This window comes from Aythya ferina (genome assembly GCF_964211825.1).
Source record: "Aythya ferina genome assembly, chromosome: 1".
Taxonomy (NCBI): domain Eukaryota; kingdom Metazoa; phylum Chordata; class Aves; order Anseriformes; family Anatidae; genus Aythya; species Aythya ferina.
Window position 1 is genome coordinate 193,130,317 of NC_140296.1, and position 22,359 is coordinate 193,152,675.

At 38.5% G+C, this 22,359-nt stretch overlaps 1 protein-coding gene across 7 annotated transcripts in view; it reads left to right on the forward strand.

Moving 5' to 3' along the window:
* The window catches only part of SRPK2 (SRSF protein kinase 2), a 142,145-nt gene that overhangs the window by 90,087 nt on the left and 29,699 nt on the right, over positions 1-22,359 (forward strand). For all 7 annotated transcript variants that reach the window (XM_084510464.1, XM_084510460.1, XM_084510459.1 and 4 more), the window contains 5 exons: positions 8,058-8,209; positions 14,660-14,768; positions 15,267-15,354; positions 15,588-15,675; positions 21,001-21,107. In XM_084510464.1, the coding sequence (XP_084366590.1) occupies positions 8,058-8,209; positions 14,660-14,768; positions 15,267-15,354; positions 15,588-15,675; positions 21,001-21,107 (544 nt within the window). The remainder of the gene's footprint in view (positions 1-8,057; positions 8,210-14,659; positions 14,769-15,266; positions 15,355-15,587; positions 15,676-21,000; positions 21,108-22,359) is intronic.

A 22,359-nucleotide genomic window follows, 5' to 3' on the forward strand; every position in this document is an offset into this window, starting at 1 on the left:
ATCCGTGTTGTTCTGGCCCCTGGAGAGCAAGATGAACAAGGTGGAGTTTGGTATCAATGGAGTTCAAAGTGGCGCTCAGAATCTATCACTGCAGCAATGCTTTGTGTTTGCTGCAGATGAAGAGGTTCCTCCGGCTGCTGTGTAACCTCAAGTGTGACCTTACCCTTCGAGCTCTTGTTATTTTCCCCCTGGCAGTTACATTCCCCAGTGTTTGTCCCATCCAAAACATTTGTCTGTTTACCTACATGTCATTGCCCTATAGAACTAGGTTCCCAAACATTAAGTAAGCAAGGGGATGAAATATTTATTTTATTTTTTTTTGCATTGGGATGATCACCTGAGGTCAGGATTGCATTAAACAGGTAAAAAGGGGTATGAAATGCTGTATTTATTGACTTATTTCTGCTCAGTTTGATTATCACAATTGTTTGTTTGACTTATAATGCATGTAAATGGCACGTGTATTTACTTGTGGTGCACCTGTGTTTATATTAACTCTATGGAAGTTGTCGGCTTGGATTGTTGGGTTGTTGATGTGAGGGGATTTGATGCCAATTCCGTTAAATCTGCTTGTTTCCAGAGGGGCAAGGAGCCCTTTTGGAGAGCAGAGGATGCTTCTCTTTCCACCCCTTCACAACTTGCAAATTTGTTGCTAGTAGCAACTGTAAAATACCGAAACAACAAGCAGCGTGCTTTCTGATCATATCTTATTAAAAGAAAGAATAGAAACACTATAATTTAATGAGACACAGAAAGTAAAGAGCTAAATACTACAATGTAATATGCCAAAAAGAAAGAAAATAATTTCCATTTATACATGTGTGAGTCGTTGTGTTAAAAGTAACCCATCACAGAGCTTAACCACGGTAATATGGAAAAAGAAGCCAAAGAAATAGTGGCTGTGTCCTTCACTGCACGCCAGTGTTTCCTCTAAGGTCTTCTAGATGGCCAGAAATGGAAGTGTGTGCGCAGGGAGACAGCAGAAGCACCTTCTCAAAGGAGGATTCGGAGAAGGTGAAGCTTCATATGGAGATATGAGACTGGTTTGTTTTTTAACTAGGCTTTTATAATTTTGTTGGAGCGAGCTGCCTTGTCTGTCTTCAGGTGGAGGTTTCTTTTTGCCATCTGTTAGAATGTGCATACAAGAAACTCGTCATTCTCTGCTGATCGGTACATCTCCCATGAGTTAGGACAGCAGGATTTCTCCTCCGTGTCTTTTAGGGATTTGGTGCAATTTTTTAAAATAACCTTCTCAACCTTTACAGCACTTCACCAGAGGCTAGAAACATGGGCAGTGTGTAAACTGCTGAGTATGCTGCTAGGTATTTTCTGGTTGTGTCACAAGGTGAATCTTTTCCCTTTCTTGACTGTTGACTTTTTTCCCCTCTGAGAGTCTGTAGTGGAGAATGGGTCTGGAAGGCAGAACTTTGCAAGAAACCAGTATGTGAGAAGAAAACCTGGTAAGTACAGTTAAGATTGAAGCTTCCTGGATAGATATGATTTGCTGCCTTGAGAATATTTTAACAGAATTGCAGCTTTTTGAGAACAAAACTGGGGGGAGGACTGACTTTCAGAGCTTGACACCATTTGTTTCTGGGACGTTGGTGTAGCTGTCCCACAGAAGGCCCAGAAAAGCCAGCTTCTCTCATGTCCACCAAGCAGACAGACCTTACTGCTTCATGTTAGGTGTAGTTTGTTAAAATCACAGGCTGCGACTGGTTCCCATCAGTGCTGCCCTTGGCGGTGGGCTCCTCCTGCTCTCCTTGCCTTATATCTGCTGATGGCGTGGGCACACGGCAAGAAGCTCAGCTCGTGGGTTCAGGTTTGTCATCCCTCGTGGCCATGTAATTTCCAGCAAAGAAAAGGAAAGACTCCGTGGTCAGGAGCAGAAAAAAAATGATGTCTCACAGCAGCAGCACTCTGCTGCTAGGCTGGGGTGGAGGCATGAGAAGGCTGCTTGAAATGGCGTTTATTTATAGTACCCCTTGTTTTGAAAGGAAGAAGGCAGACTTCCTTGGCGTTTTACTTTGCCTTCAGTGTACACTGAAGCCCAGGGTTGCTTCCAGAAGGATAGCACATGAAAAGGGAATGAAAAATTAATTCTGTCTTGAGGTTACAGAAGCCACTGTGTCTCAGCCTCCCCTGCTGCAGGAGGGGTTTCCATGAGCAGTGGTGGATGCTGTGAGTTATAATGCTGCCTTTGAAAGAAATGTTAACAGTCCCGGGAGGAATGATAATTTTGTTAGATAATGACCAGATGTGGGAACTGCTTCATGCTTGGGACACACCAGCAGTCTCTCTTTATGCATGGATATTCTAGAATTGGAAACTCTGTTCTTGGTCTGCACTGATACAAGAACCCAAGTAGAGCTTTTCACTTAAAGCTAGGCTGTCTCAGGAAGTTCACTTGAACAATTCCTTGGAGTTAGTTAAAACATGCCTCTTTATAACCTGTTTCCTTCTAAATTTAAAGTCTTTGATTCTAAAAACAGTAAAATAATCTCTGGCATAATTACAAAGTATTATAATATGAAATTACAAGCACTGTATAATTGTTAAAATTTTAAATTATTCATAATTACAACAATTTAAAAATCTTACATCTTAAATGATTTTCTTCCTTGAAGAAGAGCTTAGGAGTTGTTTTGATTTCTTTCTTATGTGTGGTGTGTGGTGTTTTTTTTGCTTGATGTATGCATACATTTATTTAGAAAACCTTCATTTAAGGCTCTCTCAGGTTCACAGAGCTCTCTGTTAGCAGGCCCTTGTCTAATTAAGCTAAATCTGCATTTGGGAAAAAGAATAGGCAGGAGTTCAACTAGAAAAGCAGACACCATTTGGCCATAGGAGAAAGAGATTTTTAATAATTGAGTCCTTAAGCAGTTAATAGCAGCTGGAAGAGACTTGTGTGCAGAGATTTCAGCCTGTAAGCTCTGCAGCACCTGAGAGTCCTGCCCTGAATGATTTTGCCTTCTGGAGCTGGAGGGAAGCATCGCTGGAGCTCCTTCCAGATGGACCCACACCCACTCACAGCTCTCTGAAAGCTCACATCGCAGCGTTAGGAGGCTTACAGCACATTTCTTCGGATGATTACCCTCCCCCTGCCTCCTTGTTTTCTCTTCAATTCGAAATTCCCCAAAGAGCCCCCGTGGACATGTCAGGAGATTCATAATATTGTTAGAACACAGTTGTTTCCAGGTTTTATTTTATTTAAATATATGAAGGAGTCATTTAACTTCCTTTTAATTGCATTTTCTATTAGCAAATAAATTTCTCTGGATATGTTCATCTGTAAATCTTAAGGAAAGTTTCGTCCTCCCCTTAGGCTGAGGTAGTTTTAGCCTAGCCATATCATCTCATATATTTCTGTCTCCCCCAGTAGTTCTTCATTTAACTCAGTCTGTTTTTCTTCTGAGACAATCCTCTCCTAAAGGCAGGAGAATCAGGTTTTAGCTGCATTCAGGCTAAAGTTCTGCTACCCAGAAGGTAGTCTTTAAATTAAAAAATGGAGTAGTTCATCATGCCTACAGTGTTCACAGAGAAGGTCTCCTCCTGGGTTATGCCTGTCCCCCACGGAGAGCACCATGCTGGTTTCTTCAAGTAATCTTACAGCGTAGCAATCCTGCCTGCAATGCATTCTTATTCACTGCTTGATAGTAGCAACAAAAACATGATTTTTCTCCAGATGAGGGTTTTGGATGAAGAGGCCTGAAGCCTGTGCTGTGCTTTAGCCATGACAGCGACTCATCTGGTGAGGCACAGGGAGGAGCGACTGGAGGTGAAATGGCCGCTGCAGGTCAGGCCTGAGGTGCAGGCGCCTCAGGAGGAGCACAGGGCCGGGCCCCGATGTGCTGAACACTCTCCAAAATCCATCCATCTCGGGCTTCCCAAGTCAAAGGTGGCTTTGTTTGAGCCATCAAGAGATCTTTCTTCCAGGAGTTTTACTGACCCCTATTTGGGCCTAGGTAAGCTTCTCTCACCCATGCTATCCGGGGAAAAAAGTGGCTTTAGCTTTTCATGTCACGTCACAGAAGTAAATTTTTTTTTTTTTAATTTAGTGTTTCTTCCAAACTTGGCTCCATTTGTGTGGGGTGAGGCAGTGAACAGTCATTTCCTATTCACTTTCTCTGTTCTTCTCAAGATTTTATAGAGCTCTGCTGTCTGTTTTCCTGACTGAAGAGCTCTGGTATGTTCAGATGCTTCCCATATGGAAGGCGTTTTGCGTTTTTAATCGCCCTCGCTGCTCTTGTTTTACCTTTTCTGAAATAGAGGAATAGCAAAACAACCCACCGCAACAAAGCTGGACACCTCTTCCTGAACTTGTCATGGTACAATTTTTTCAACATCTCCAGGTTTTAATGTTACGCTGATTGCTTTTACTGTTGGCTGTTCCCCAGCTGGACCATGGAGCAACGTGGCCAGGAGGGAGGAGTAAAATTCAGATGTCAGTAATTTTGTGGTTCTTGAAGAGGGCAACTGCTTTGCTGTGAGACCCCACTTAGCATTTTGGCATATATTCCTTTGTGTTCACTCTAGAGGAGAAATGCTTCAGCTTTTCTTTTGTCTTTTATGAAGCATTCCCTCTAAAAGGAGGTTAAAAATACGATTTCATTGTATTTTGATCAGCCTGTGCTGTGTTTAGAAATGAGTAAATAAAAGATAAAAACATCCTGCATAGTGTTTGTTAATTGTTTGTATTGCTTATTTTAATATGATTGTAAGGTTTGTCATTGTAGCCTGTGGAGACGGTCAGTTCTCTGCATACCCGCTGTCAGAATATTGTGAGTCTAGAAATAGTGTGTCATCTTCTTTTAATTAAGTGTTTATGCTCGGATGGTGATGAATAACCTAGTAGTGGTAGACCACAGAGTACCAAGTGATTACTGCAGAAAGAAGAAAAATAGATTTAGGGTATGCCTCTGCATGGGTGTGTTACATAATGCACGTCATTGCGTACAACATGGTGGGGTATTAAGAAGAGAAATAACTTGAAATAAGGCAGCTGTTGCATAGCTTATGTTATGATAGTTTCAGACAATGATGTTTCTGAAAAGGAAATGGAGGTTAGCGTGTTTATTACAGCTTTCCTAATGTCTCAATTGTTCATGTCAAAGATGTTTTAAAGTCCATTTCAATGAGAAATCAGTTCACATTTAAACAAGTTGCAGTTCTGTACTAAAAAAAAATCCACAGTGTGAGCTGAATGAATTGTGTATTTGTCATACATCACGAAGGAAGATATCTAAATCTAAACTAAAAAGGAGTAAATTTAGATTAGACATAAGGAAGAAGCTCTTTCCCGTGAGGGTGCTGAGGCCCTGGCACAGGCTGCCCAGAGAAGCTGTGGCTGCCCCATCCCTGGAGGTGTTCAAGGCCAGGCTGGATGGGGCTTTGGGCAACCTGGTGTGGTGGGAGGAACCCCTGCCCATGGCAGGGGGCTGGAACTGGTTGGGCTTTAAGGTCCCTTCCAACCCAAATCATTCTGTGTTTCTGTGGTTGTTGGAACATTGACAGTATCTTACATTTCCAATTCAATAACAGGGCTATTAAGAAACAGCAAAACTGGAGTTCTCTCCCAGCCTGATGTCATAACTCACTATTGTCAAGTTGTGTATTGGCAGAAGAGCAAGCATCGGCGATGCTAGCCTGAGCTACTGAACTTGTAGGCAGAATTTAAGCAGCCAAGTCAAGTGCTGAAGGCTTGATCTTTGCGTGCAGCTCAGAAGCGTAACAGTGAACAAAACCAAACAACAATGTCCCTTGCAGAGAATCCTAAACTAAAGCAAACAGATGGCAAAAGAAGGCAGTAATGCAGAATTAGCAGGCAGGCTGGTGTAACGTAGCGGCATTTCTTTCCTTCACCCTTCTCCACATCGTAACATTCAATTGCTTCCAAAGGTGCAAGCAAAGCTAAAAGAGCAAATCAAAGATCCTTCTCAGTTTAATTCAGTGTTTGTTACTGGCAGATAAAATCATAAATCACCCCAGCAGGAAAAAAAGTCCCCCCTTCCTTCCTGATGTCTGCAAAGGAGAATAAGAAAATGCTTCTGAATGCCAGGCAGGGTACTGAATGCAGCAAGGATTGTAGACAGGAAAAAATAACCCTTTGCAAACCAAAATCAAATATAGTAGCTTGAGACTCAGAAGAAGCTCAGTTTTGTTAATCAATTTCCCTAGAAATAAATTCCTTCTTCTGGTCTCTTGGAGGGAGATTCTTGGTATTCCTTGACAGTTATTTCAAAGTGAGTGACAAAGTGTGTGAATCTCAATTCCAGAAATGCTTCCAATTCTCTTTAAAACATTATTTTTATCATGTGAAGAAATAGATCTAGTAGTTGTTTGCTTAAAAGACAAAATCAGCACAACTCCGATGGATTTTTGAAATGACCTGTACCACATTGCTCTAAGCTACTGGATTTTTTGCCACGTTTGTGTCATTTTATGTGACCAAAATAATGAAATTGAAACGTGGTCAGAACGAGGCAGAACGATTGTAGTTTCCTCGACATAACCTAAGCCATTGTATTCCAATAATAAACTAGTTCCAAAAATCCTTTTAAAATCTGACCATTTACTGAAATCGTGGAAGGATGCTATTTTGTGAAAGAAGTATCAGGCAGATAAATTTGGTATGCGTGCAACTTCCAGTAATGTCCTTTAAAGCAAAGGCATAATAGCAGCTGCTGTGCAGGCGGAGCATCTTGCCAGTGGAATTTATTTCTGACCAACTGTGTACTTGTCTACTCCAAATGCTGGCTTTCTTGAACAATTGCAGCGTGTAAAAAGGAAAAAAAAAAAAGGGGGGGGGTGATGAGAAGGATGAATATAGGAGCAGTATAAACATAAATATAGTTTTTATTCATGATCAATGAAGCATTTGAATCTGAGTTTTGGGAGATGAAATACTAACAAGTTGCAGTATTTTTTCAGCTGTGGCTATTTGAATGATAAAATATTGTTAATATGGTACTTTTGAGACAGCTTGGATCTGAAGTAGATACACATGTAAATTATAGCTGCTTTTGGTGGCACGCATGCTTTAAGTTATTTTGCAAGTGCATTTTGCAAGTATATCATTTTACAAATACATATTTTTTATTTGTATGAAATATGAATACAAAAAATAACAGCATAAACCTGTTTGGAGGTTTTCTTGGTTGTTACACAAACAGATATGCTTCAACCCTGGATTTCATTTTTTATATGTACTGAAAACGCTCAGAATTTCAAAATGTCAGTAATTTGTAGGTGTTTAGAAATACCAACTATATAATCTTTCTCCTAAAAAGCTATAGAACACTTTCAGTAACAAAATACTTCGTTTTCATGGTGGTTTTATTTATTTATTTTTGTTTTGTTTTCTAAACTGAAGAAGCAAGATAGAAATACCATCTCTTGCTTGGTGGTGGCTTTTTTGTTGTTTTTCAATCACTGCATGTTCAGGAGTGCTGTGTGTGCTCATGGGCTAACCAGGGAGATTAATTTCTCTCTCTTTCTCACTAATAGCTGTTTTCAGTATCTTGCGTGCTGATACATTTTTCCATAGTCGTGGCAGCAGCTACAGATGAGAAGTGTTTTAAGTCATCTGCTTTGTGCTGGCGTCACTAGAAGATTGCTTCTTGCTGGGTATTAATGAGATCTTTCTTCATTCAGCTAGCGGGCGAGAGCTTTTGAATGACTTGATTATCTTGATGTCTTCTGAAAAACATTTCTTCTTGGTTATGCTCAAGAACATGGGTCTAACACCTCAGTTACGCCTCATAACACCTCATAACGCCTCAATTGCTCGGCAGGGATTGAAAAAGCCAGTCCATATCTGATTATGTACTTCCTGTATCTTTTGCAAGCTGTTCCAGTGAACAAGTCCAAATTCACTTGCTTTTGGCCCGGTGAGGTGAATCTCTGTCCGTGCCTCCCTGGGGCATCGCAAGGCGATAGAAAAGATAAGGAGAGATGTGCTTCACTCGCATTTCCCAAAGCATCTTTCCTTCCCTCTCAACAATTGGATTACCGCTGACTGAGCTCTTCATTAAGCGTCCTCTCTCTTTCATCTCCAGGCCAGAGCCTCAGCAGAAAGCCCCCTCTGCACCTCCACCACCACCGCCGCCCCCGCCGCCACCCCTGCCGGAGCCCGCCCCGCCAGAGCCAGAGGAGGAGATCCTAGGGTCCGACGATGAGGAGCAAGAGGATCCCGCAGATTACTGCAAAGGTGCGTGCGGTTCAGCAGTGTCCTTGCGGGTGAATGGCATCCTGTAAGTCTTCAGCCAGGTTCTTGTGAGGTGTTTGAAGAATGAGTCCTTCATTATGGGGTTTGTTTATACAAAAGTCATCAATGACTGTCTGTTTCAGGTCCAAATGTGCTACTGTCTTCAGCTCAACTCTCACTTATCTATAGCTTATGTATGCATTTTGCAATTAAAAGTGTACAAATATTATATGCCTATTTTTTCCCAGTTATAAGAATAAGAGAAGAAACTTTATTTAATACATAGTAGTTGTAAGAGAAACTAACATCCTAACCAAAGCAAACTCCCCCTCTACGCATTCTCAAATGCTTTCATGCATTTGATGTCAACTAAATACATTTGGGTCTGTATCTTTTCTTTCTCCTTCTCATAGCTGCACAAGCCTATGATACATGCTTCTTTTTGTACGTTGCCTTTCACAGACCTCAGCACTGTCTGAGGTTCTCTGCATCTTTATTTCAGTTTCTAAATTCCTTAGTTTTTGTTGTTACTTACATTATTTTTACTACATTTTTTCATAAGAACGAGTGGCCACTTCTTTCATAAAAACACGTAACTGCAGTGCAACAGTGTCAATACTAAAGTTTGTTTCAATGTTACTCCTAATGTTTCAAGTCTATTCCCATTAGTGTGCACTGTACGTGCATGAAAAATCATAGATAACATGTCTATCAGTTCAGGGGTATGAATTTACTGTAGGAAACATCAAAGTTTTATGGTCTTTAATTGATTTTATTCTTATTTTCCATTTTTAGTACAGCCCCAGACCACTCCACTGTGCATACATTTACTATATCTGGTATTCCATGTTCCTCAAATCAGTAAATATTTTGTCAAATATGATGCTGTCTTAATCAGAAGTTTCTGTGTAAGCCAGCCACTGTGCTCTTTTAAGAATCCCTTTTCCCAGCCCTGGAATGAGTGGTTGTGTATTTTCAGATTTAACAAGTGGACGTGACATTTTCATTTCAGTGTAAGAAGTTTTATTAATATGTGATATTTCAAATGTTGAAATGGCTTACAAATACCAGTGGTGAAAACCAAATGGTAAACTCAAACTAAACTTTACAGCCTGCAGAAGGGAAAAGAAAACCCATGGCTAAAGCATCTTTGTGTTTTTTTTATTCATTTTTTAAAATTTCTGTTGTTACACGCTAGTTTCTTAATATAACTCTTTTGATATCTGTAACATCTTCCATCGGTGAATAAGGATGGATTTGCTGTTTAAACATCTGTTTACTTGTAAGCATCTGTATCTACTTGAGATTAAGCATTGCTAGGCCCCCACTTAATTCTTCCCTGAAGGAAGGGCTGCGTTTAATTTCAAACAATCCATTGTTGTCTATGTTCCAGTATCTTTTGCAAAATGTCACCATCTGGAGTATCCAGATCATAAAAAATATAAATCTAAGTTTACAGCTTGCTTGTAAGTCACCTGTTTAAGTAGAGTCTGTGACTGTAATAGGTCATGAGTGAGATCTGTTTGCTTTTAAAATGAACTACATGTTACACTAATACTTGAAGTTTCTGGAAAAATTAAAGGCAACTTCTGTGTGCTGGAAGGTGGTTCTGTGTTCTTGAAATCTTCAATCTGTGAATTGATGGAAGTGTACTAAAAATTGGTTCGAGCTTTGGTTTGTTTGGATGTCATAATCATTTGTTTCTGTGAGAACAGTGCTTTTGTTGCTCCACTGCATGATTTGTCTATTTTTTAACCATAATTTCCTGTTAGAGTGATCAGTAAGCTTCCTTTTTTTTTTTTTTTTTTACTTGCTGTCGTTGAACTTGACAGGAAGGTCAGTGTTGTATATGCGTCTGAATCAAATGGCAAGGCTGGGAAGATCTGGAGCCATTTAGACTTCATATTCAGTCTGGGGAATGAATCAGTTATTTGGTAAAGAATTGCTGGGATGGCTTTTGGATGTAATATTTCCAGATTTTTGGAGAGATGTTTTATTAGCTTGAATATGTTTTCCTGTTTTGGGATATCTTTATGGAGCAGAAGATAAATATTTGGAAATTACCATGTTTTAGTGGAGTGTCTCTTCTTTTCCTAATTTGATCTCCAAAGTGTCAATCCCTCAGGATTTTTGAGTAAGATTTAAAGCATATTTAGTCCATTCTCAGCCCCAGTCTGAAATTTCATAGAAGGGCAGTTTTGATGAGGGAGTATATAGTATATAAATATTTTTAACAAATATAGTGTTTTATCTATTAACTATATTTACCATTGCCTGTTACAGATGTTTTTTTAAGAATATGTTACTATGAGCTGGGCTCACATCTTCACCACATTACATAGTGGCTAGTAAATAGTTGCCACTCGTAATAGTATTTTTAATCAGGAAATTGGAGTAGTTTGAATTGACACCTGATACGAAGGAGAGCACCAACAGCCACTTGTGTAAAGCAGACCAACCTTTGTTCCCCTGGGCCTTCTTCCAGAGCCTGGTTAAATCTGTGAACTGACTTCTGTCGATGGCACTGAATTTAGATCAAATGCTTTTCAAATGTTTATTTGTTTAAGAAATGGAAATATCAAAACTCCGACTACATGATTTTTCAAGGGGTACTTAGACAATGAAGCTATTTTTTCTTCTTTTCTGAAATGCCTTGAAACACTTGGAGGTTTTTTTTTCAAGAGTCTGTCATGTCATAGATGTAATTGGAATTCTTTGCTTCTCTGATCATCTTCTTTGCCCCCTGGAGATGTCTCCCATTCATCCAGTTCACAAAGGGAATAATTCCCTATACAAACATAGAACTAGCCAGCCACAATTACCAATACATTCAGGAGACATTTAGGAATAATGATCTCATTTTTTTCTGACCCTCTTTCTTGAGTGCTTGTAGCTAGCTAGCAGTGTGAGAGACTTTGTGTGTGTGCTGTAGTGAATAGCACAACAGACTTTTTGTTACGTTATCAGCACTACCACTTACACATTGTATATTTTCAAATACCAATATTGTGTTTCCAAGATTACATAATTTTTCTCAAAACTCTAATTTTGCATAGATACTTTCTTGTCGTTGCTACTTGGAAGCACCTTCTGTACCATGAAGAACTTAAATAATTGCATTCATCATAAGATGACACCGATTTTTATAGTACATTTAGCTGTGCTGCTGTGCACAACCTGTAAATGAATACCTTGCTGACCTAGCAGCAGGAATAGGGAATAACACCTACAGGAATAGTTATTGATTATTTCCAAAACTGCTCCTGCTGTTACTTAGGAGGGTAGAAAATACCTTGTGAAGCGTATATTTACTCGGTGGATACACACGTGTTGTAGTGCTGTAGTGACCAAAGTAACATGGCTTTTACATATATTGTGTCATTGTTCTTGCACTACATAGATTTTATCTAAATAACTTGTCAGCTTGTTTATTGACTTGACTTCAGTGTCTTTGATTTCTTCTGTAGGGAGTTCTCTTTCCTGTCTGTGCTGGGAAGAAAGTATCACAAGTTCTTGATTGTTTTTGACCCTTTGAAGCACAAATATGCCAAAGGCTGTCTTCACACAGGCAGATTTGCAAGGCAGTTTTATAAACTACATTGTTCTTAGAAGCACACATTTACCTGTGCTTGAATTCTTTGTAGCTGAGAGTTAATGCTGTTACCATGTCCAAAAACAAACAAACAAAAAAGGCAAATATTTTGTTTAATGGGAAAAAAAAAAAGACTTGACCATTGTTGTATGTGTTTGAAGGCCCAGAGTTACACCCTTGTTGCAGTGCAAAAGGCTGCATAAGTTGTGTGTGATTTCAAATGCTTCTGAAGCCATGTAACTGTGCTCAGGAACGATTTACTAGGACTAGGCATTTAAGAAGTTAGTAAAATATTTCAGAAAATCTTTTATTGTTTAATTTAAAATCTGTTTTGCAAACCATAGACAGATGTTAAACCGAGGTGTTGCGTTCTTCTCAGCTTTTCTGACTATATCTGCTTGCAAAAGGAATAATGACTATACAGCTTCATACATCTCACTGGTTTCTTGCAGCGATATATGCAGGACAAAAATAATAAGAAATGATACTGCGACACTGAATTTACTTTTGAAGCATTTTAAGCAATCCTTGCTGTCAGGTCAGCAGGCTTGATGTGCTTCACAAATGTAGGCCTGTTCAGTACCAGAAAGGTAGAATTGCTGTAATTGTTCCCTTCACCTTCCTCTCACATCTATCGCTTGATCATCCTGAGTAGAGTTTTATGGAAAGAATTTACCAAAGAATAGATTTTTTTTTTGATTGTTTTAAAACAGTCAGTAACTGTCTCAGTATGATTACATTCATCCAGTTTTCTTAATATTTTCATCCTCATCTGTTACTGTAGGGCTGGTTAAATACACAAATTAGTGCTTTAGGTTTTTTTATGGTTACTTCTTCCTATCAGTATGAATTTGTATGTGTGACTTCATTCAGCGAATTTCCTGAATAATGTAAACACAGGAGACTTGGGTTTCAGTTGTACCCGGTACTGTTTCTTTTCCCTAACAAAGTGGAAAGCCCAGTAGTCAACATTTACCCTAAATAATGGACATCCCATTTCCTGGGGCGTAAATCTGGGCTGGCATTCCAAAAATGATCTGCTTTTTTCTTTGAAAAGAGAGGAATTCCCACACGGGCACGCTGCACGTTCTTACTAAGTTGGCACAACCTGGCTGTGGAAATGAAGGTTTTTTTCACATTGCTAGGTGAGTTGTTCTGGAAGCCTTTTGCAAACATTTCCTTCCTAAGGATAGCAGGGAAGTTTTCCCTGCATGTCACCGTGCTGCCACTCGATCCAGACCGGCCCTGGCCCAAATGAGAGCTTGGCTGGGCTGCCCCCCAGGTGCTGCGGCCGTGCTTGAGGTGGTGCCAGCGGCGCGGAGGTGCCAGAGCCCGGCGGCTGGGCCGGGGCCAGGCGGGTCAGCTCTTGGCTGGTGCTCTGGGCAAGCTTTGCCAGCAGCCAATTCAGCCTGGAGATGCAACTCACTGAACAGATCCCATAGCTGTGTGGTTTAGAGTTTGTTTAGACATACTGACATTTAAATCAATATTTTATTTAAGCGTTATAGTTGTGTTAAATATGCAATCTTTACAGTTCTGTCATAAAATTCTAATAAATTTATTCATCTGCTCTGGAAATCCTTGCGACTAGCTCATAAATAAACTCCTGAACTTCTGTTAGGGCAAAAAAAAAAAATGTTATTAGCATAGAAAGGATATAAATATATCCGGATTTGTTGCTGCTGTTCCACAGATATGCAGGAGATAAGAGCCAACTCCCCGTTCTAAATCCAAGGAATTAAGTAATAAATTGGCATTGTTGTGTTAACTGGGCACCAGTTCTAACAAGATTTGCAGCATATTTCAAAACAAATATAACAACCTAAAGGAAGTGTTCTTAAGGTTTTCCAAATCTGAAGTGGAATAATCAGTAAGTGAGGGTTCTTCCAAAGGCCAGTTGGGCGTGACATGACGAAGGACCGGCAAGAGCCGAGGAGATAATCCCTTGACAGCTGACAGATGGGTGACATCCTGGAGAGCTGCAGGCTGCAGCTGTATTATTCCTTTGCATTTAGGCAAAATTGTGAATGTTTATTTAGAGTCTTAAGATCTGAATAATAATCTCATATGATCACTCTCTTTCTGGCGTTTAAGAACACCTCTTAAAATACAAAGGAAATAAAAAGCTTCACAATGGAGCAATAAACATCAGCACTACCTCTTGCAACCTCTTCCCGCTGTGCTGAAACCTGAGCTCCAGCCTGCTCTCAGGTTGGCCTTTCTGCCAGCAGGGCTTTTGGGAAGGTGTGTGGGGGCACAAGTCTGGACTGTGGCGGGGAGAACGGGTAGGTAGCCTGCAGACGTGGGTTAAAATGCAGCTTAGACAAAGCCTGTAGCTACCTGCTCCCTCTGCTTCCTCGCTATAAAACCCTCAGGCTTGGGAAAACGCGCTGCTGCCGTGGGTCAGGAGCCAAGCAGAAAAGCATCGATAAAGTTGACGTTCGTAATGTTTTCTCAGGAAGTATTTTATCGCTGCCTTTATTAGTAGAAAGCAAATGGGAATTAAAACGATCTCTGTTGAGAGTCTACATTCATCCAAAAATATGTTGACTGGAGAAAATTCATATATGATAAAGAAATAATGCAGATCTTTCCTGTACTCTGAACAGATGGCATTACCACAGATGAAAGCCGTAACAGAGAAGGACAGATAAACTCTACAGTACGTACAGGGCATGAGTATTTTCTCTCCAGGCCAAGTAGGGCAGTATTTTTAACATTAGAGTAATTTTTTTTTAGACTTCCTATTTATAGTCCAGGACAATTTGAAAGGGAAAATTTATACTACAGGAATTAATTGAACTGAAAAATACTGTTTGTTTTCTGAATATTCTTTTTTCTACTTTTTATTTTCATGAAAGGAGGCTATCATCCAGTGAAAATTGGTGATCTTTTCAATGGCCGATATCATGTTATTAGAAAGCTAGGATGGGGACACTTCTCCACAGTCTGGCTATGCTGGGATATGCAGTAAGTAAACTATTTATATCCATTTTTTATTCTGTTTACAGTAACTTTTATTTTGCCTGCATGATAAAGCTATGTAAATTTGAGCTATCCTTTTCATAATGCAGAAAAACGTCTGCATTATTATTTTGCCTTTGGTTAAGTCCATCGTTTATAAAACCTCTCAGAATATGTGTAACTGTTTTTTTTGACAAATTAGCTTTGCTTATTTAATTTACATGTTGTCTTGAATGTGTGAGAGTAAGCTAATGTTTTTATTTCTGTTGTATCATTAATGAAAAAATATATCTCTTCTAAAGACATTAGCATGAAGGAGATAAAATATTCAATAAATGAGGTCGTTAACACAATGTTGTTAAAAGCTGCTTTTCAGTGCTTTATAGTTTTCTGTCAGAATGCATGAAATTATGAAATATTCTATTTAACATTTCCAAATTTTCAAAATGTGTCTATTTTAGCTCAGAGCATGTGTTGAAAGTGGTTTTATTTTTTATTTTCAAGGGGAAAAAGGTTTGTTGCAATGAAAGTTGTAAAAAGTGCCCAGCATTACACAGAGACAGCCTTGGATGAAATAAAGTTACTCAAATGTGTAAGTATCGCTCACACAGTATTGTTCAGTACTAATCATGATAGTAATAACAAATTTAAAAAATGTAGTGGGATATTGTTTTTAAACTTTCTATATCTTTTTTCTAAATAGCTAATTTATTATGTTACCATGATTTCTGAAGCTCCAAAACATTGTTTCATATTGAAAGCTAAGTAATTAGTATTTTAATGTGAATTCTTTCCTAAAATATCAGTGTTTGCACTCTGGTTTAGGTTCGTGAAAGTGACCCTAATGATCCCAACAAAGATATGGTTGTACAGCTAATTGATGACTTCAAAATTTCTGGAATGAATGGAATACGTATCCTTTTGAAAATGTTGCAACTTCATTAAAAATGATCTAATGAGATAAGTAATCTCTTAGTTCTGGCTATTTTTAATTAGTCTTAGCTTAAAATTGCAGTGTAGAAACATCACCATGTGTGCAGATGCAAAGAGTAGACTAGCATTTAGTGCACCCACTGGAGTGAAATAGCTTACACTTTTTAAATAATACAAAATTAAAAAAAAAAAAAAAAAAAAGACAATCCTGCCATGGTACTAGAGCTGGAGAATGTAAGTTTGTTTAGAAATTTTCTACTGAAGAGATTTGTAGAAGGTGAGGCTTACGATAAATATGTTTTGTCCTTGAGTAGTAAGGAGAAAGAGTCAGTGTCATGAAGAAGCTGGTTGCTATTTTCTTGTGAGAATTGTGAAGGCAGGGAGCATCACTTTCTGGTTTACGTGATCCTTTTTTGGCCACATGACCTCTATTTTTTGGCAACGGTTTTAAAGGCTTTTCTTATGCTTTGAGAGAGGGAGACAAAGTAATATATATGTCTGAATATTGTTCTTAGGGAAAATCTGGGGTCTCTGAATACATTTGGCTTTTTAGTTGAACTAAAGGCAATTGTCTTTGCTAACTGTATTAGATGTTTTAGCAGCTTATTATATTACTGTCCTTTCATTTATTGTTACAACTGGTATTTATTTGTGTGATTGTGTCTTGGAGGCCTAATAACAGACCTCATTATTCATGGTATCACACTACTAAACAGAGACAGTTCTTGCTCTAGCTTAAGATTAAATTGAGTTTGGTGATGTGCCTTCAGTCTTTAGCAAATTAGGTTAAGTTACTCTTCACTAGCTCTAGTTCTTTAGGAGAGGAATCTAGGAGGTGACCTCCAGTAAGTTTGAAAGCCCATTGGAAAGTATCCTTCCAGGGAGAAGTGTGCAAACAGTTTTCATCCTACCCATGTTTCTTGACATCAGTTAGCCTTTGGGTTTGTTGTAAGTGAGAAAAGTGAGTATAGAGACAAGTATTCTCATTTGTGGAATGGGATTTTAACAGCTTCCCCTTTCTTCCATATTTGTTTCCTGATGATTCACTGGTCAGCTACCTTGGTAGAAAGCTACTTAAGCGTAGGTGAAGTCAGCACAGTCTGCTTTTTTTCGTGGGTTTTATCATATCATCACATTAGCATGAATTAAAAGAAACCATACAGTTGCTAGCAGTCATTTCAAATTGACTATAAACGATTTGTGATCAAAGAAGTTGTTTAACACAATGAGGCAAAGAACCCTGGTTGGGATTTCTCAGTGCTGCTGGGCTGTATAAAATAGGTTGTCATCTATGAGCTGAGATGCTTGCTGAGAAGTACTGCATAAATATCTCTATCGTCTAACTGTGTTCATTAAAAAATAATGTCACCAAAGCACTTCAGCTCTTCAGTTGACAACTGTGCTATTGAAGAATAATTACAGTTATTTTTAGAAATCAGAGATTTTTGACTTACTGACTTCATCATAAAACACTAATATGAAACGGGAAATAAGAAAATGTACTCATACTTATGTGAGGAAGTAATTCTTACCTGTTTAAGGGAGCAGTTTCCCAGTATCATTCTTATATTACTAATGAGATTCACAGGTATGTAAACAGCTGTATTAAAGGTAAAAGCTGTTTCTGAGTATTGAGAGTAAATTTGGTTAGGGATAGTATATAAAAGCATATCCAAACTCTTTTGGAGATACAGCATGTAGGTTGACAAAGCCAAGAGAGGTCATGTATTAGTGTAACATGGGCTCAGATAACTTCGTGTTAGTGGATTAACACTGGATAGCTGACACTGATGTATTCTGTTTCAGTTTTACCTTAGTAGATCCTTGACTAGGTCTGTCAAAGTCCTAGTCACCAGTGAAAATATGATAGCTAATATCTTCAGCTTTGAGATTTCCTGTAAAACAGTTTGTGCATCCTGAATCACATTACTAGTTTGATCAGAATTTGGTTGCATTGGTTATTTGATCAAGTCCTTTTTTGCTTCTAGGGAAAAAAAATCTTTGGTGTATGTCCTTTTGGGAGGGAGGGAAGGATCAAGTAACTGTTTTTAATGTTCTGCTGTTAGTGGTTTCCATTTAAAAAAAGCCATTTTAGTGCTACGGTGGTGTTACTGAGTTGAAGAGTTTGAGAGAGCAATTTGAGAATTTTTCATTCTGTATTGTTTCTGGCATTCTTTGGGCAAGTCACTAAATATCTGTTCCTTGCCTGTAAATTAAAACAACATATCCTTCATAGAGGTTTGATTATTGATTATGAAATACTTTTAAAAGTTAGACAAAGGAGAGGTTGATGTATCCTTTAGATGGCCAATACCACAAAATGTTGTGGAGCTTCCAAATGGGGAAGCTTGTCAAGAACCAAGTAGCACAGGGCTGTGAGTTTGCAGAGCCACTGCCATGGCTGTGTGTCTGAAAACAATCATCCTTCTCCTAGGAGCTGTAAGAAGTGTTTATATACGTGTAGATTTTAGCAATGTGTGCTATGCTACACTAGACTGATAGTATTTTATTTTTTTTAGCTACTTCTACATTTTAAGAAGACTGCAATTGCGATTTTCCAGATTATCCAGACTGCACTGGATACTCATTAGAGCCTTAATAAATGATTGAGGGAAACATTTTTTAATAAGAAACTCAGACAATCACATAATGAAACAAGTGCTTGGAGATACAAGTGAGACAATAAAGAAGGAAACATTCCTGACATGATCGTGTATTATGATAATTGTATTAAATTTATCTTCAAAGAATATACAGCATTAATTGAATGCCATAGGGCCTAAATACTGCCAGCCCAGGAGCTACTGAGATGCATCCAGATATGCTCTGTGTTGGTACCAGAGCTTTATGTCATTTAGTTTAAATAGTCTTCAAACCTCATCAGATTTCTAAATATTCCTGTGCTGTGTTTGTAGATAAATAGATAGTTACTGCAGGATTCTGGTCAGGAAAGAATGGTTTTTAGTACTTAATGCTGTCAGCTGATAGTTGTTATGTTTATTACTCTCACTTTCACTACTCTGCTAAATTTCCCCCTTTCAGATATTCTCCAGACTCCCTTCAAAGATCATTTCATAAGAGACATGTATGCAGCATGGGCTTCAGCTTTCTTTTTTCTGAAGAACTCTTCGGACACGCTCATCTGTCAGGCACTTGGTGCTGTGGGATGATCCTGGGGCTTGCAAGGCTGGCTTCCTGATAATTAATGCACAGCTTTCCCCACGCTTTTCTTTGTGGACATGCTGGCTTGCAGTTTACATGCTTCAGGTCACAGTAGTGAATCAGACAACTGTCACATTTTGACATATCTTCTCCAAACGCTGAGCCTCCTGCTTGTCTTTTCCCCATCCCACTTGCCTCCCCAATACTGAGCTTGCCTTGGGTTTGTCAGAGTCCTCCTGGTGAAATGCTGCAATCTTTTCCAGGTATACATCACTCCTCTTTCTTGTGGCTCTCTTTTTCTCTGTCTACTTCTGCCATTCCTCCTCGCATCTTCCTTCTCTGTGTCCTCCCCTTGCTTGCCTCTCAGCTGTTCACTTCCCCACATCCCTTCCTCTTCTGGTTCCTGGCAAGGCATAGCAGGCCAGTAAAAACAAGGAATGGCAGGAATGTGCACTGGAGAGTCTGCAGCAGCAGTGGCCTGAAGGACTGTGGGCGGGTGTCCTAAATTTCATTTAACACTGCAGAGTCTTGCCTTTCAGAAATGTGTGTTGCTGTCTTTCTGTAGCATTGCATCTTCCCTGCGTGGGCTAAGTTAATAAGCCCTGTAGTGCTAACGTGCTCTGCTCTTCCTCTCTGATGGCTCTGTGCTTTATTAGTGACTTCTTGTCATCGGATGCTTGGATGGTAAAGTAACCCAAACTGTTTCCTCTTGTGAATGGAACTGAGTAGGCTGATTAATATGGTTGGGAAATGACTATTCATGATCTCTTCTAATACAGGAGTTGAGGAACATCGAGTGAGAAGAATATATAGCAGCAATCAAAGTGAATCAAAATTCTTCACAAAGTACAAAGCCCAGTCTTGAGGGATTTTATCTTTCAGTCCAACTCCATCTTGGGGATGTAGATTTCAAAATTTCACATAGCTTTATTCATATGGGTTAGGTGCTTGAAAAGGATGTGATAGACCCATAGGCAAAGTAAGTTTCATTTTTACTCAAGACAGCAGCATTAAGATTATCACCAAGAAACTGGTTAATGAAAACACTGATAAGTTAGGTAAGATTTCTCCCCTAACAGCGTGGTTTCCTATGAATGGAGAAAGAGAGGATCTAATTTCTATGAGATGTTCCTGCAGAATCCATCAGTTAGTTCATTTTCTGTCATTTGTATTGCATTATTCTGTGCAAGGTTATAGTGTCATGTAGTTCAGATTTCAACATTCTTTACAATTTCCAGCGATGGTAAGGTTATTCCCAGTTTGTCTCTGAGGGTTAAGTCAGCGTTGTCAAATTGTATAATTTTTTGCTGGAACATTATGGATGCTAAAACTTGCAATTAACTTGAATATTAGAATATTTTCTGAATAGAAAAATAACTTACCCAGGTATATTAGATGTAGAAGCTCTGACTTAAAGGTTCCTGAACCACAAATCACTGGAAATTTCTATATCTTGCTCTGTTCCAATATTCTTCCCTTATTATCTGCAGACAAGATCATGGGTCAAATGAAACTTTCTGGCATTCTGTTTGTTTGTGTTTTTTTTTTTTTCCATATTGCTGCTTCTGAATTACAAGTTGTCTTTGCACCTAAATTCTTTGATAATTGTCGTTATCCTCTGCAGTTAAAACTGTAGGTGGTTAAGAGATCCAGTCTCGTACTACTTTGTTGACTTTATCAAGTGTTTTTCAACTGAGCCTAGTCAGAAAGATATTTAGTGTGGTTCAGTTTTAAAACACTGTTGCTGCGGTCTTCTGTTGTTCAAACCTTCTATTCAAATCACTTAAAATTTATTAGAAACTAGAAGTAATAGGGCAAATTAGTACTTTGAATTGTTTCAAAGAACAAAAATGAATTATTTTTTTTTACATATAGCCATTTCAATGTTCACCCTAATGCTGTTGTTACATTCAGAAATAACAGACAAGAATTGCATCATTAGAATGTTTTAATTTGGGCACTGTTCTTGTACCTGTTCATATAGAATTGAAATGTAGTACCAAAGCATGTACTATTTTTTGCTCAGTTTAGGGGGAACTTTTTTCTTACAAGATGTTGATTGCTGTAGTCAATATGCAAAAATATGTCTGTGGTTCATCTTGTTAACAAGTTTACTTGGAAATTATCCTTAATCAAATCCCAGATGTCTGTATGGTCTTTGAAGTACTTGGACATCATCTCCTAAAATGGATAATCAAGTCCAATTATCAAGGCCTTCCCATCCGTTGTGTAAAAAGTATAATTCGACAGGTAAGATTTGGTAAAGTTCTAGTTTCTTTAATTTGTTTCTTCCAAAATTGTTAACCGTTTAAAGGTTAGAATGGTGATATTTCAAATGAATTCTTACCAATGGTATCTGAGATTAGAGAATTTTATTGGTAAGGTTTGTAAGAGCCTTTTCCTTGGTAGCCTGTATTTCTCCTTACTGTATTATTTTTATCAAGATATCCCATAGATAAAGGAGCTTCCTGAGATATTATAGAAAATAAAACGCTGAAACAATGAGTCTTTTTCATAGATGTAGGAGTATTCATATTCAATTGCAGTTTTGGTTAACAAAATCATCAGTATGTCATGCTTCTTAATAAGCTGTTCTGGAAATAAAACATCAGAACATTGGGAAGTAATATATTGTTATAAAACTGAACACAAATTTTCTCTCTGAAAAAAATAGTTCTAAAAGAATCTGTTTTTGAAAACTACCTACATATATTTAAATTCTTGTGGAGTCAAAGGCCTAACCAGATGAAACAGTTCAGAACATTTCACTGGGAGATATTCTTCTAAAACATGTTCTCTTGCAGGAGCTGTGAAAACTGAATTGCTGAGAGGTGATTGTAAAGAGAAATGGTGTCTCAACAAGGCAAAATCATACATCTCTGTGATTTCATGTATACTGTTAATCCATATGTAGTTAATACCTACCAGTGATCAAAGAAAGATTTTCAGTTTGTCACTTAAGTAATTTGTATTGCCTTTCATCAGCATTACCTCTATTTTGTTAATAAGCTGTCTATTGAAGTAGTTACTTTCTTTGAAAATTTTATTATATGTCATCTGGTGAATATCAGCCTCTCAGCTCTTTAATCAGAATTAGCCAAATGCCCTGCCTGACAAAGCTGTTAGGATGGAGCTGAAATTGTAGGTCCCTTAATTTCTGTACAGCCAGGAGGCTCAGATTCTAGAAATAAGGAGTAGTACTAATGCAGGGCTGAACTGAGCTGTGTGCTAAGGAACAGGACTGTGTATTTGTATTAATATGTGCATATAAATATTCACTGCTTCTGCTATACTTTGTATTTTTCTTTGTTTGGAATGTTTTCAGTTTGGTTGCCCCATTGTCCTGGAGTTTGGCCAAAACATGGGAATTTGCAATGTACTTTCTTTATACACTGGCTTGAGCAGCAAAGCCAGGTTTAGGAGCTGCCTCCTGCAGCCTTTACCTCTGTTACAATGCCTGTTGGCAGGAACAGGAATGGATCCAAGCTGATTCCTTTGTGAA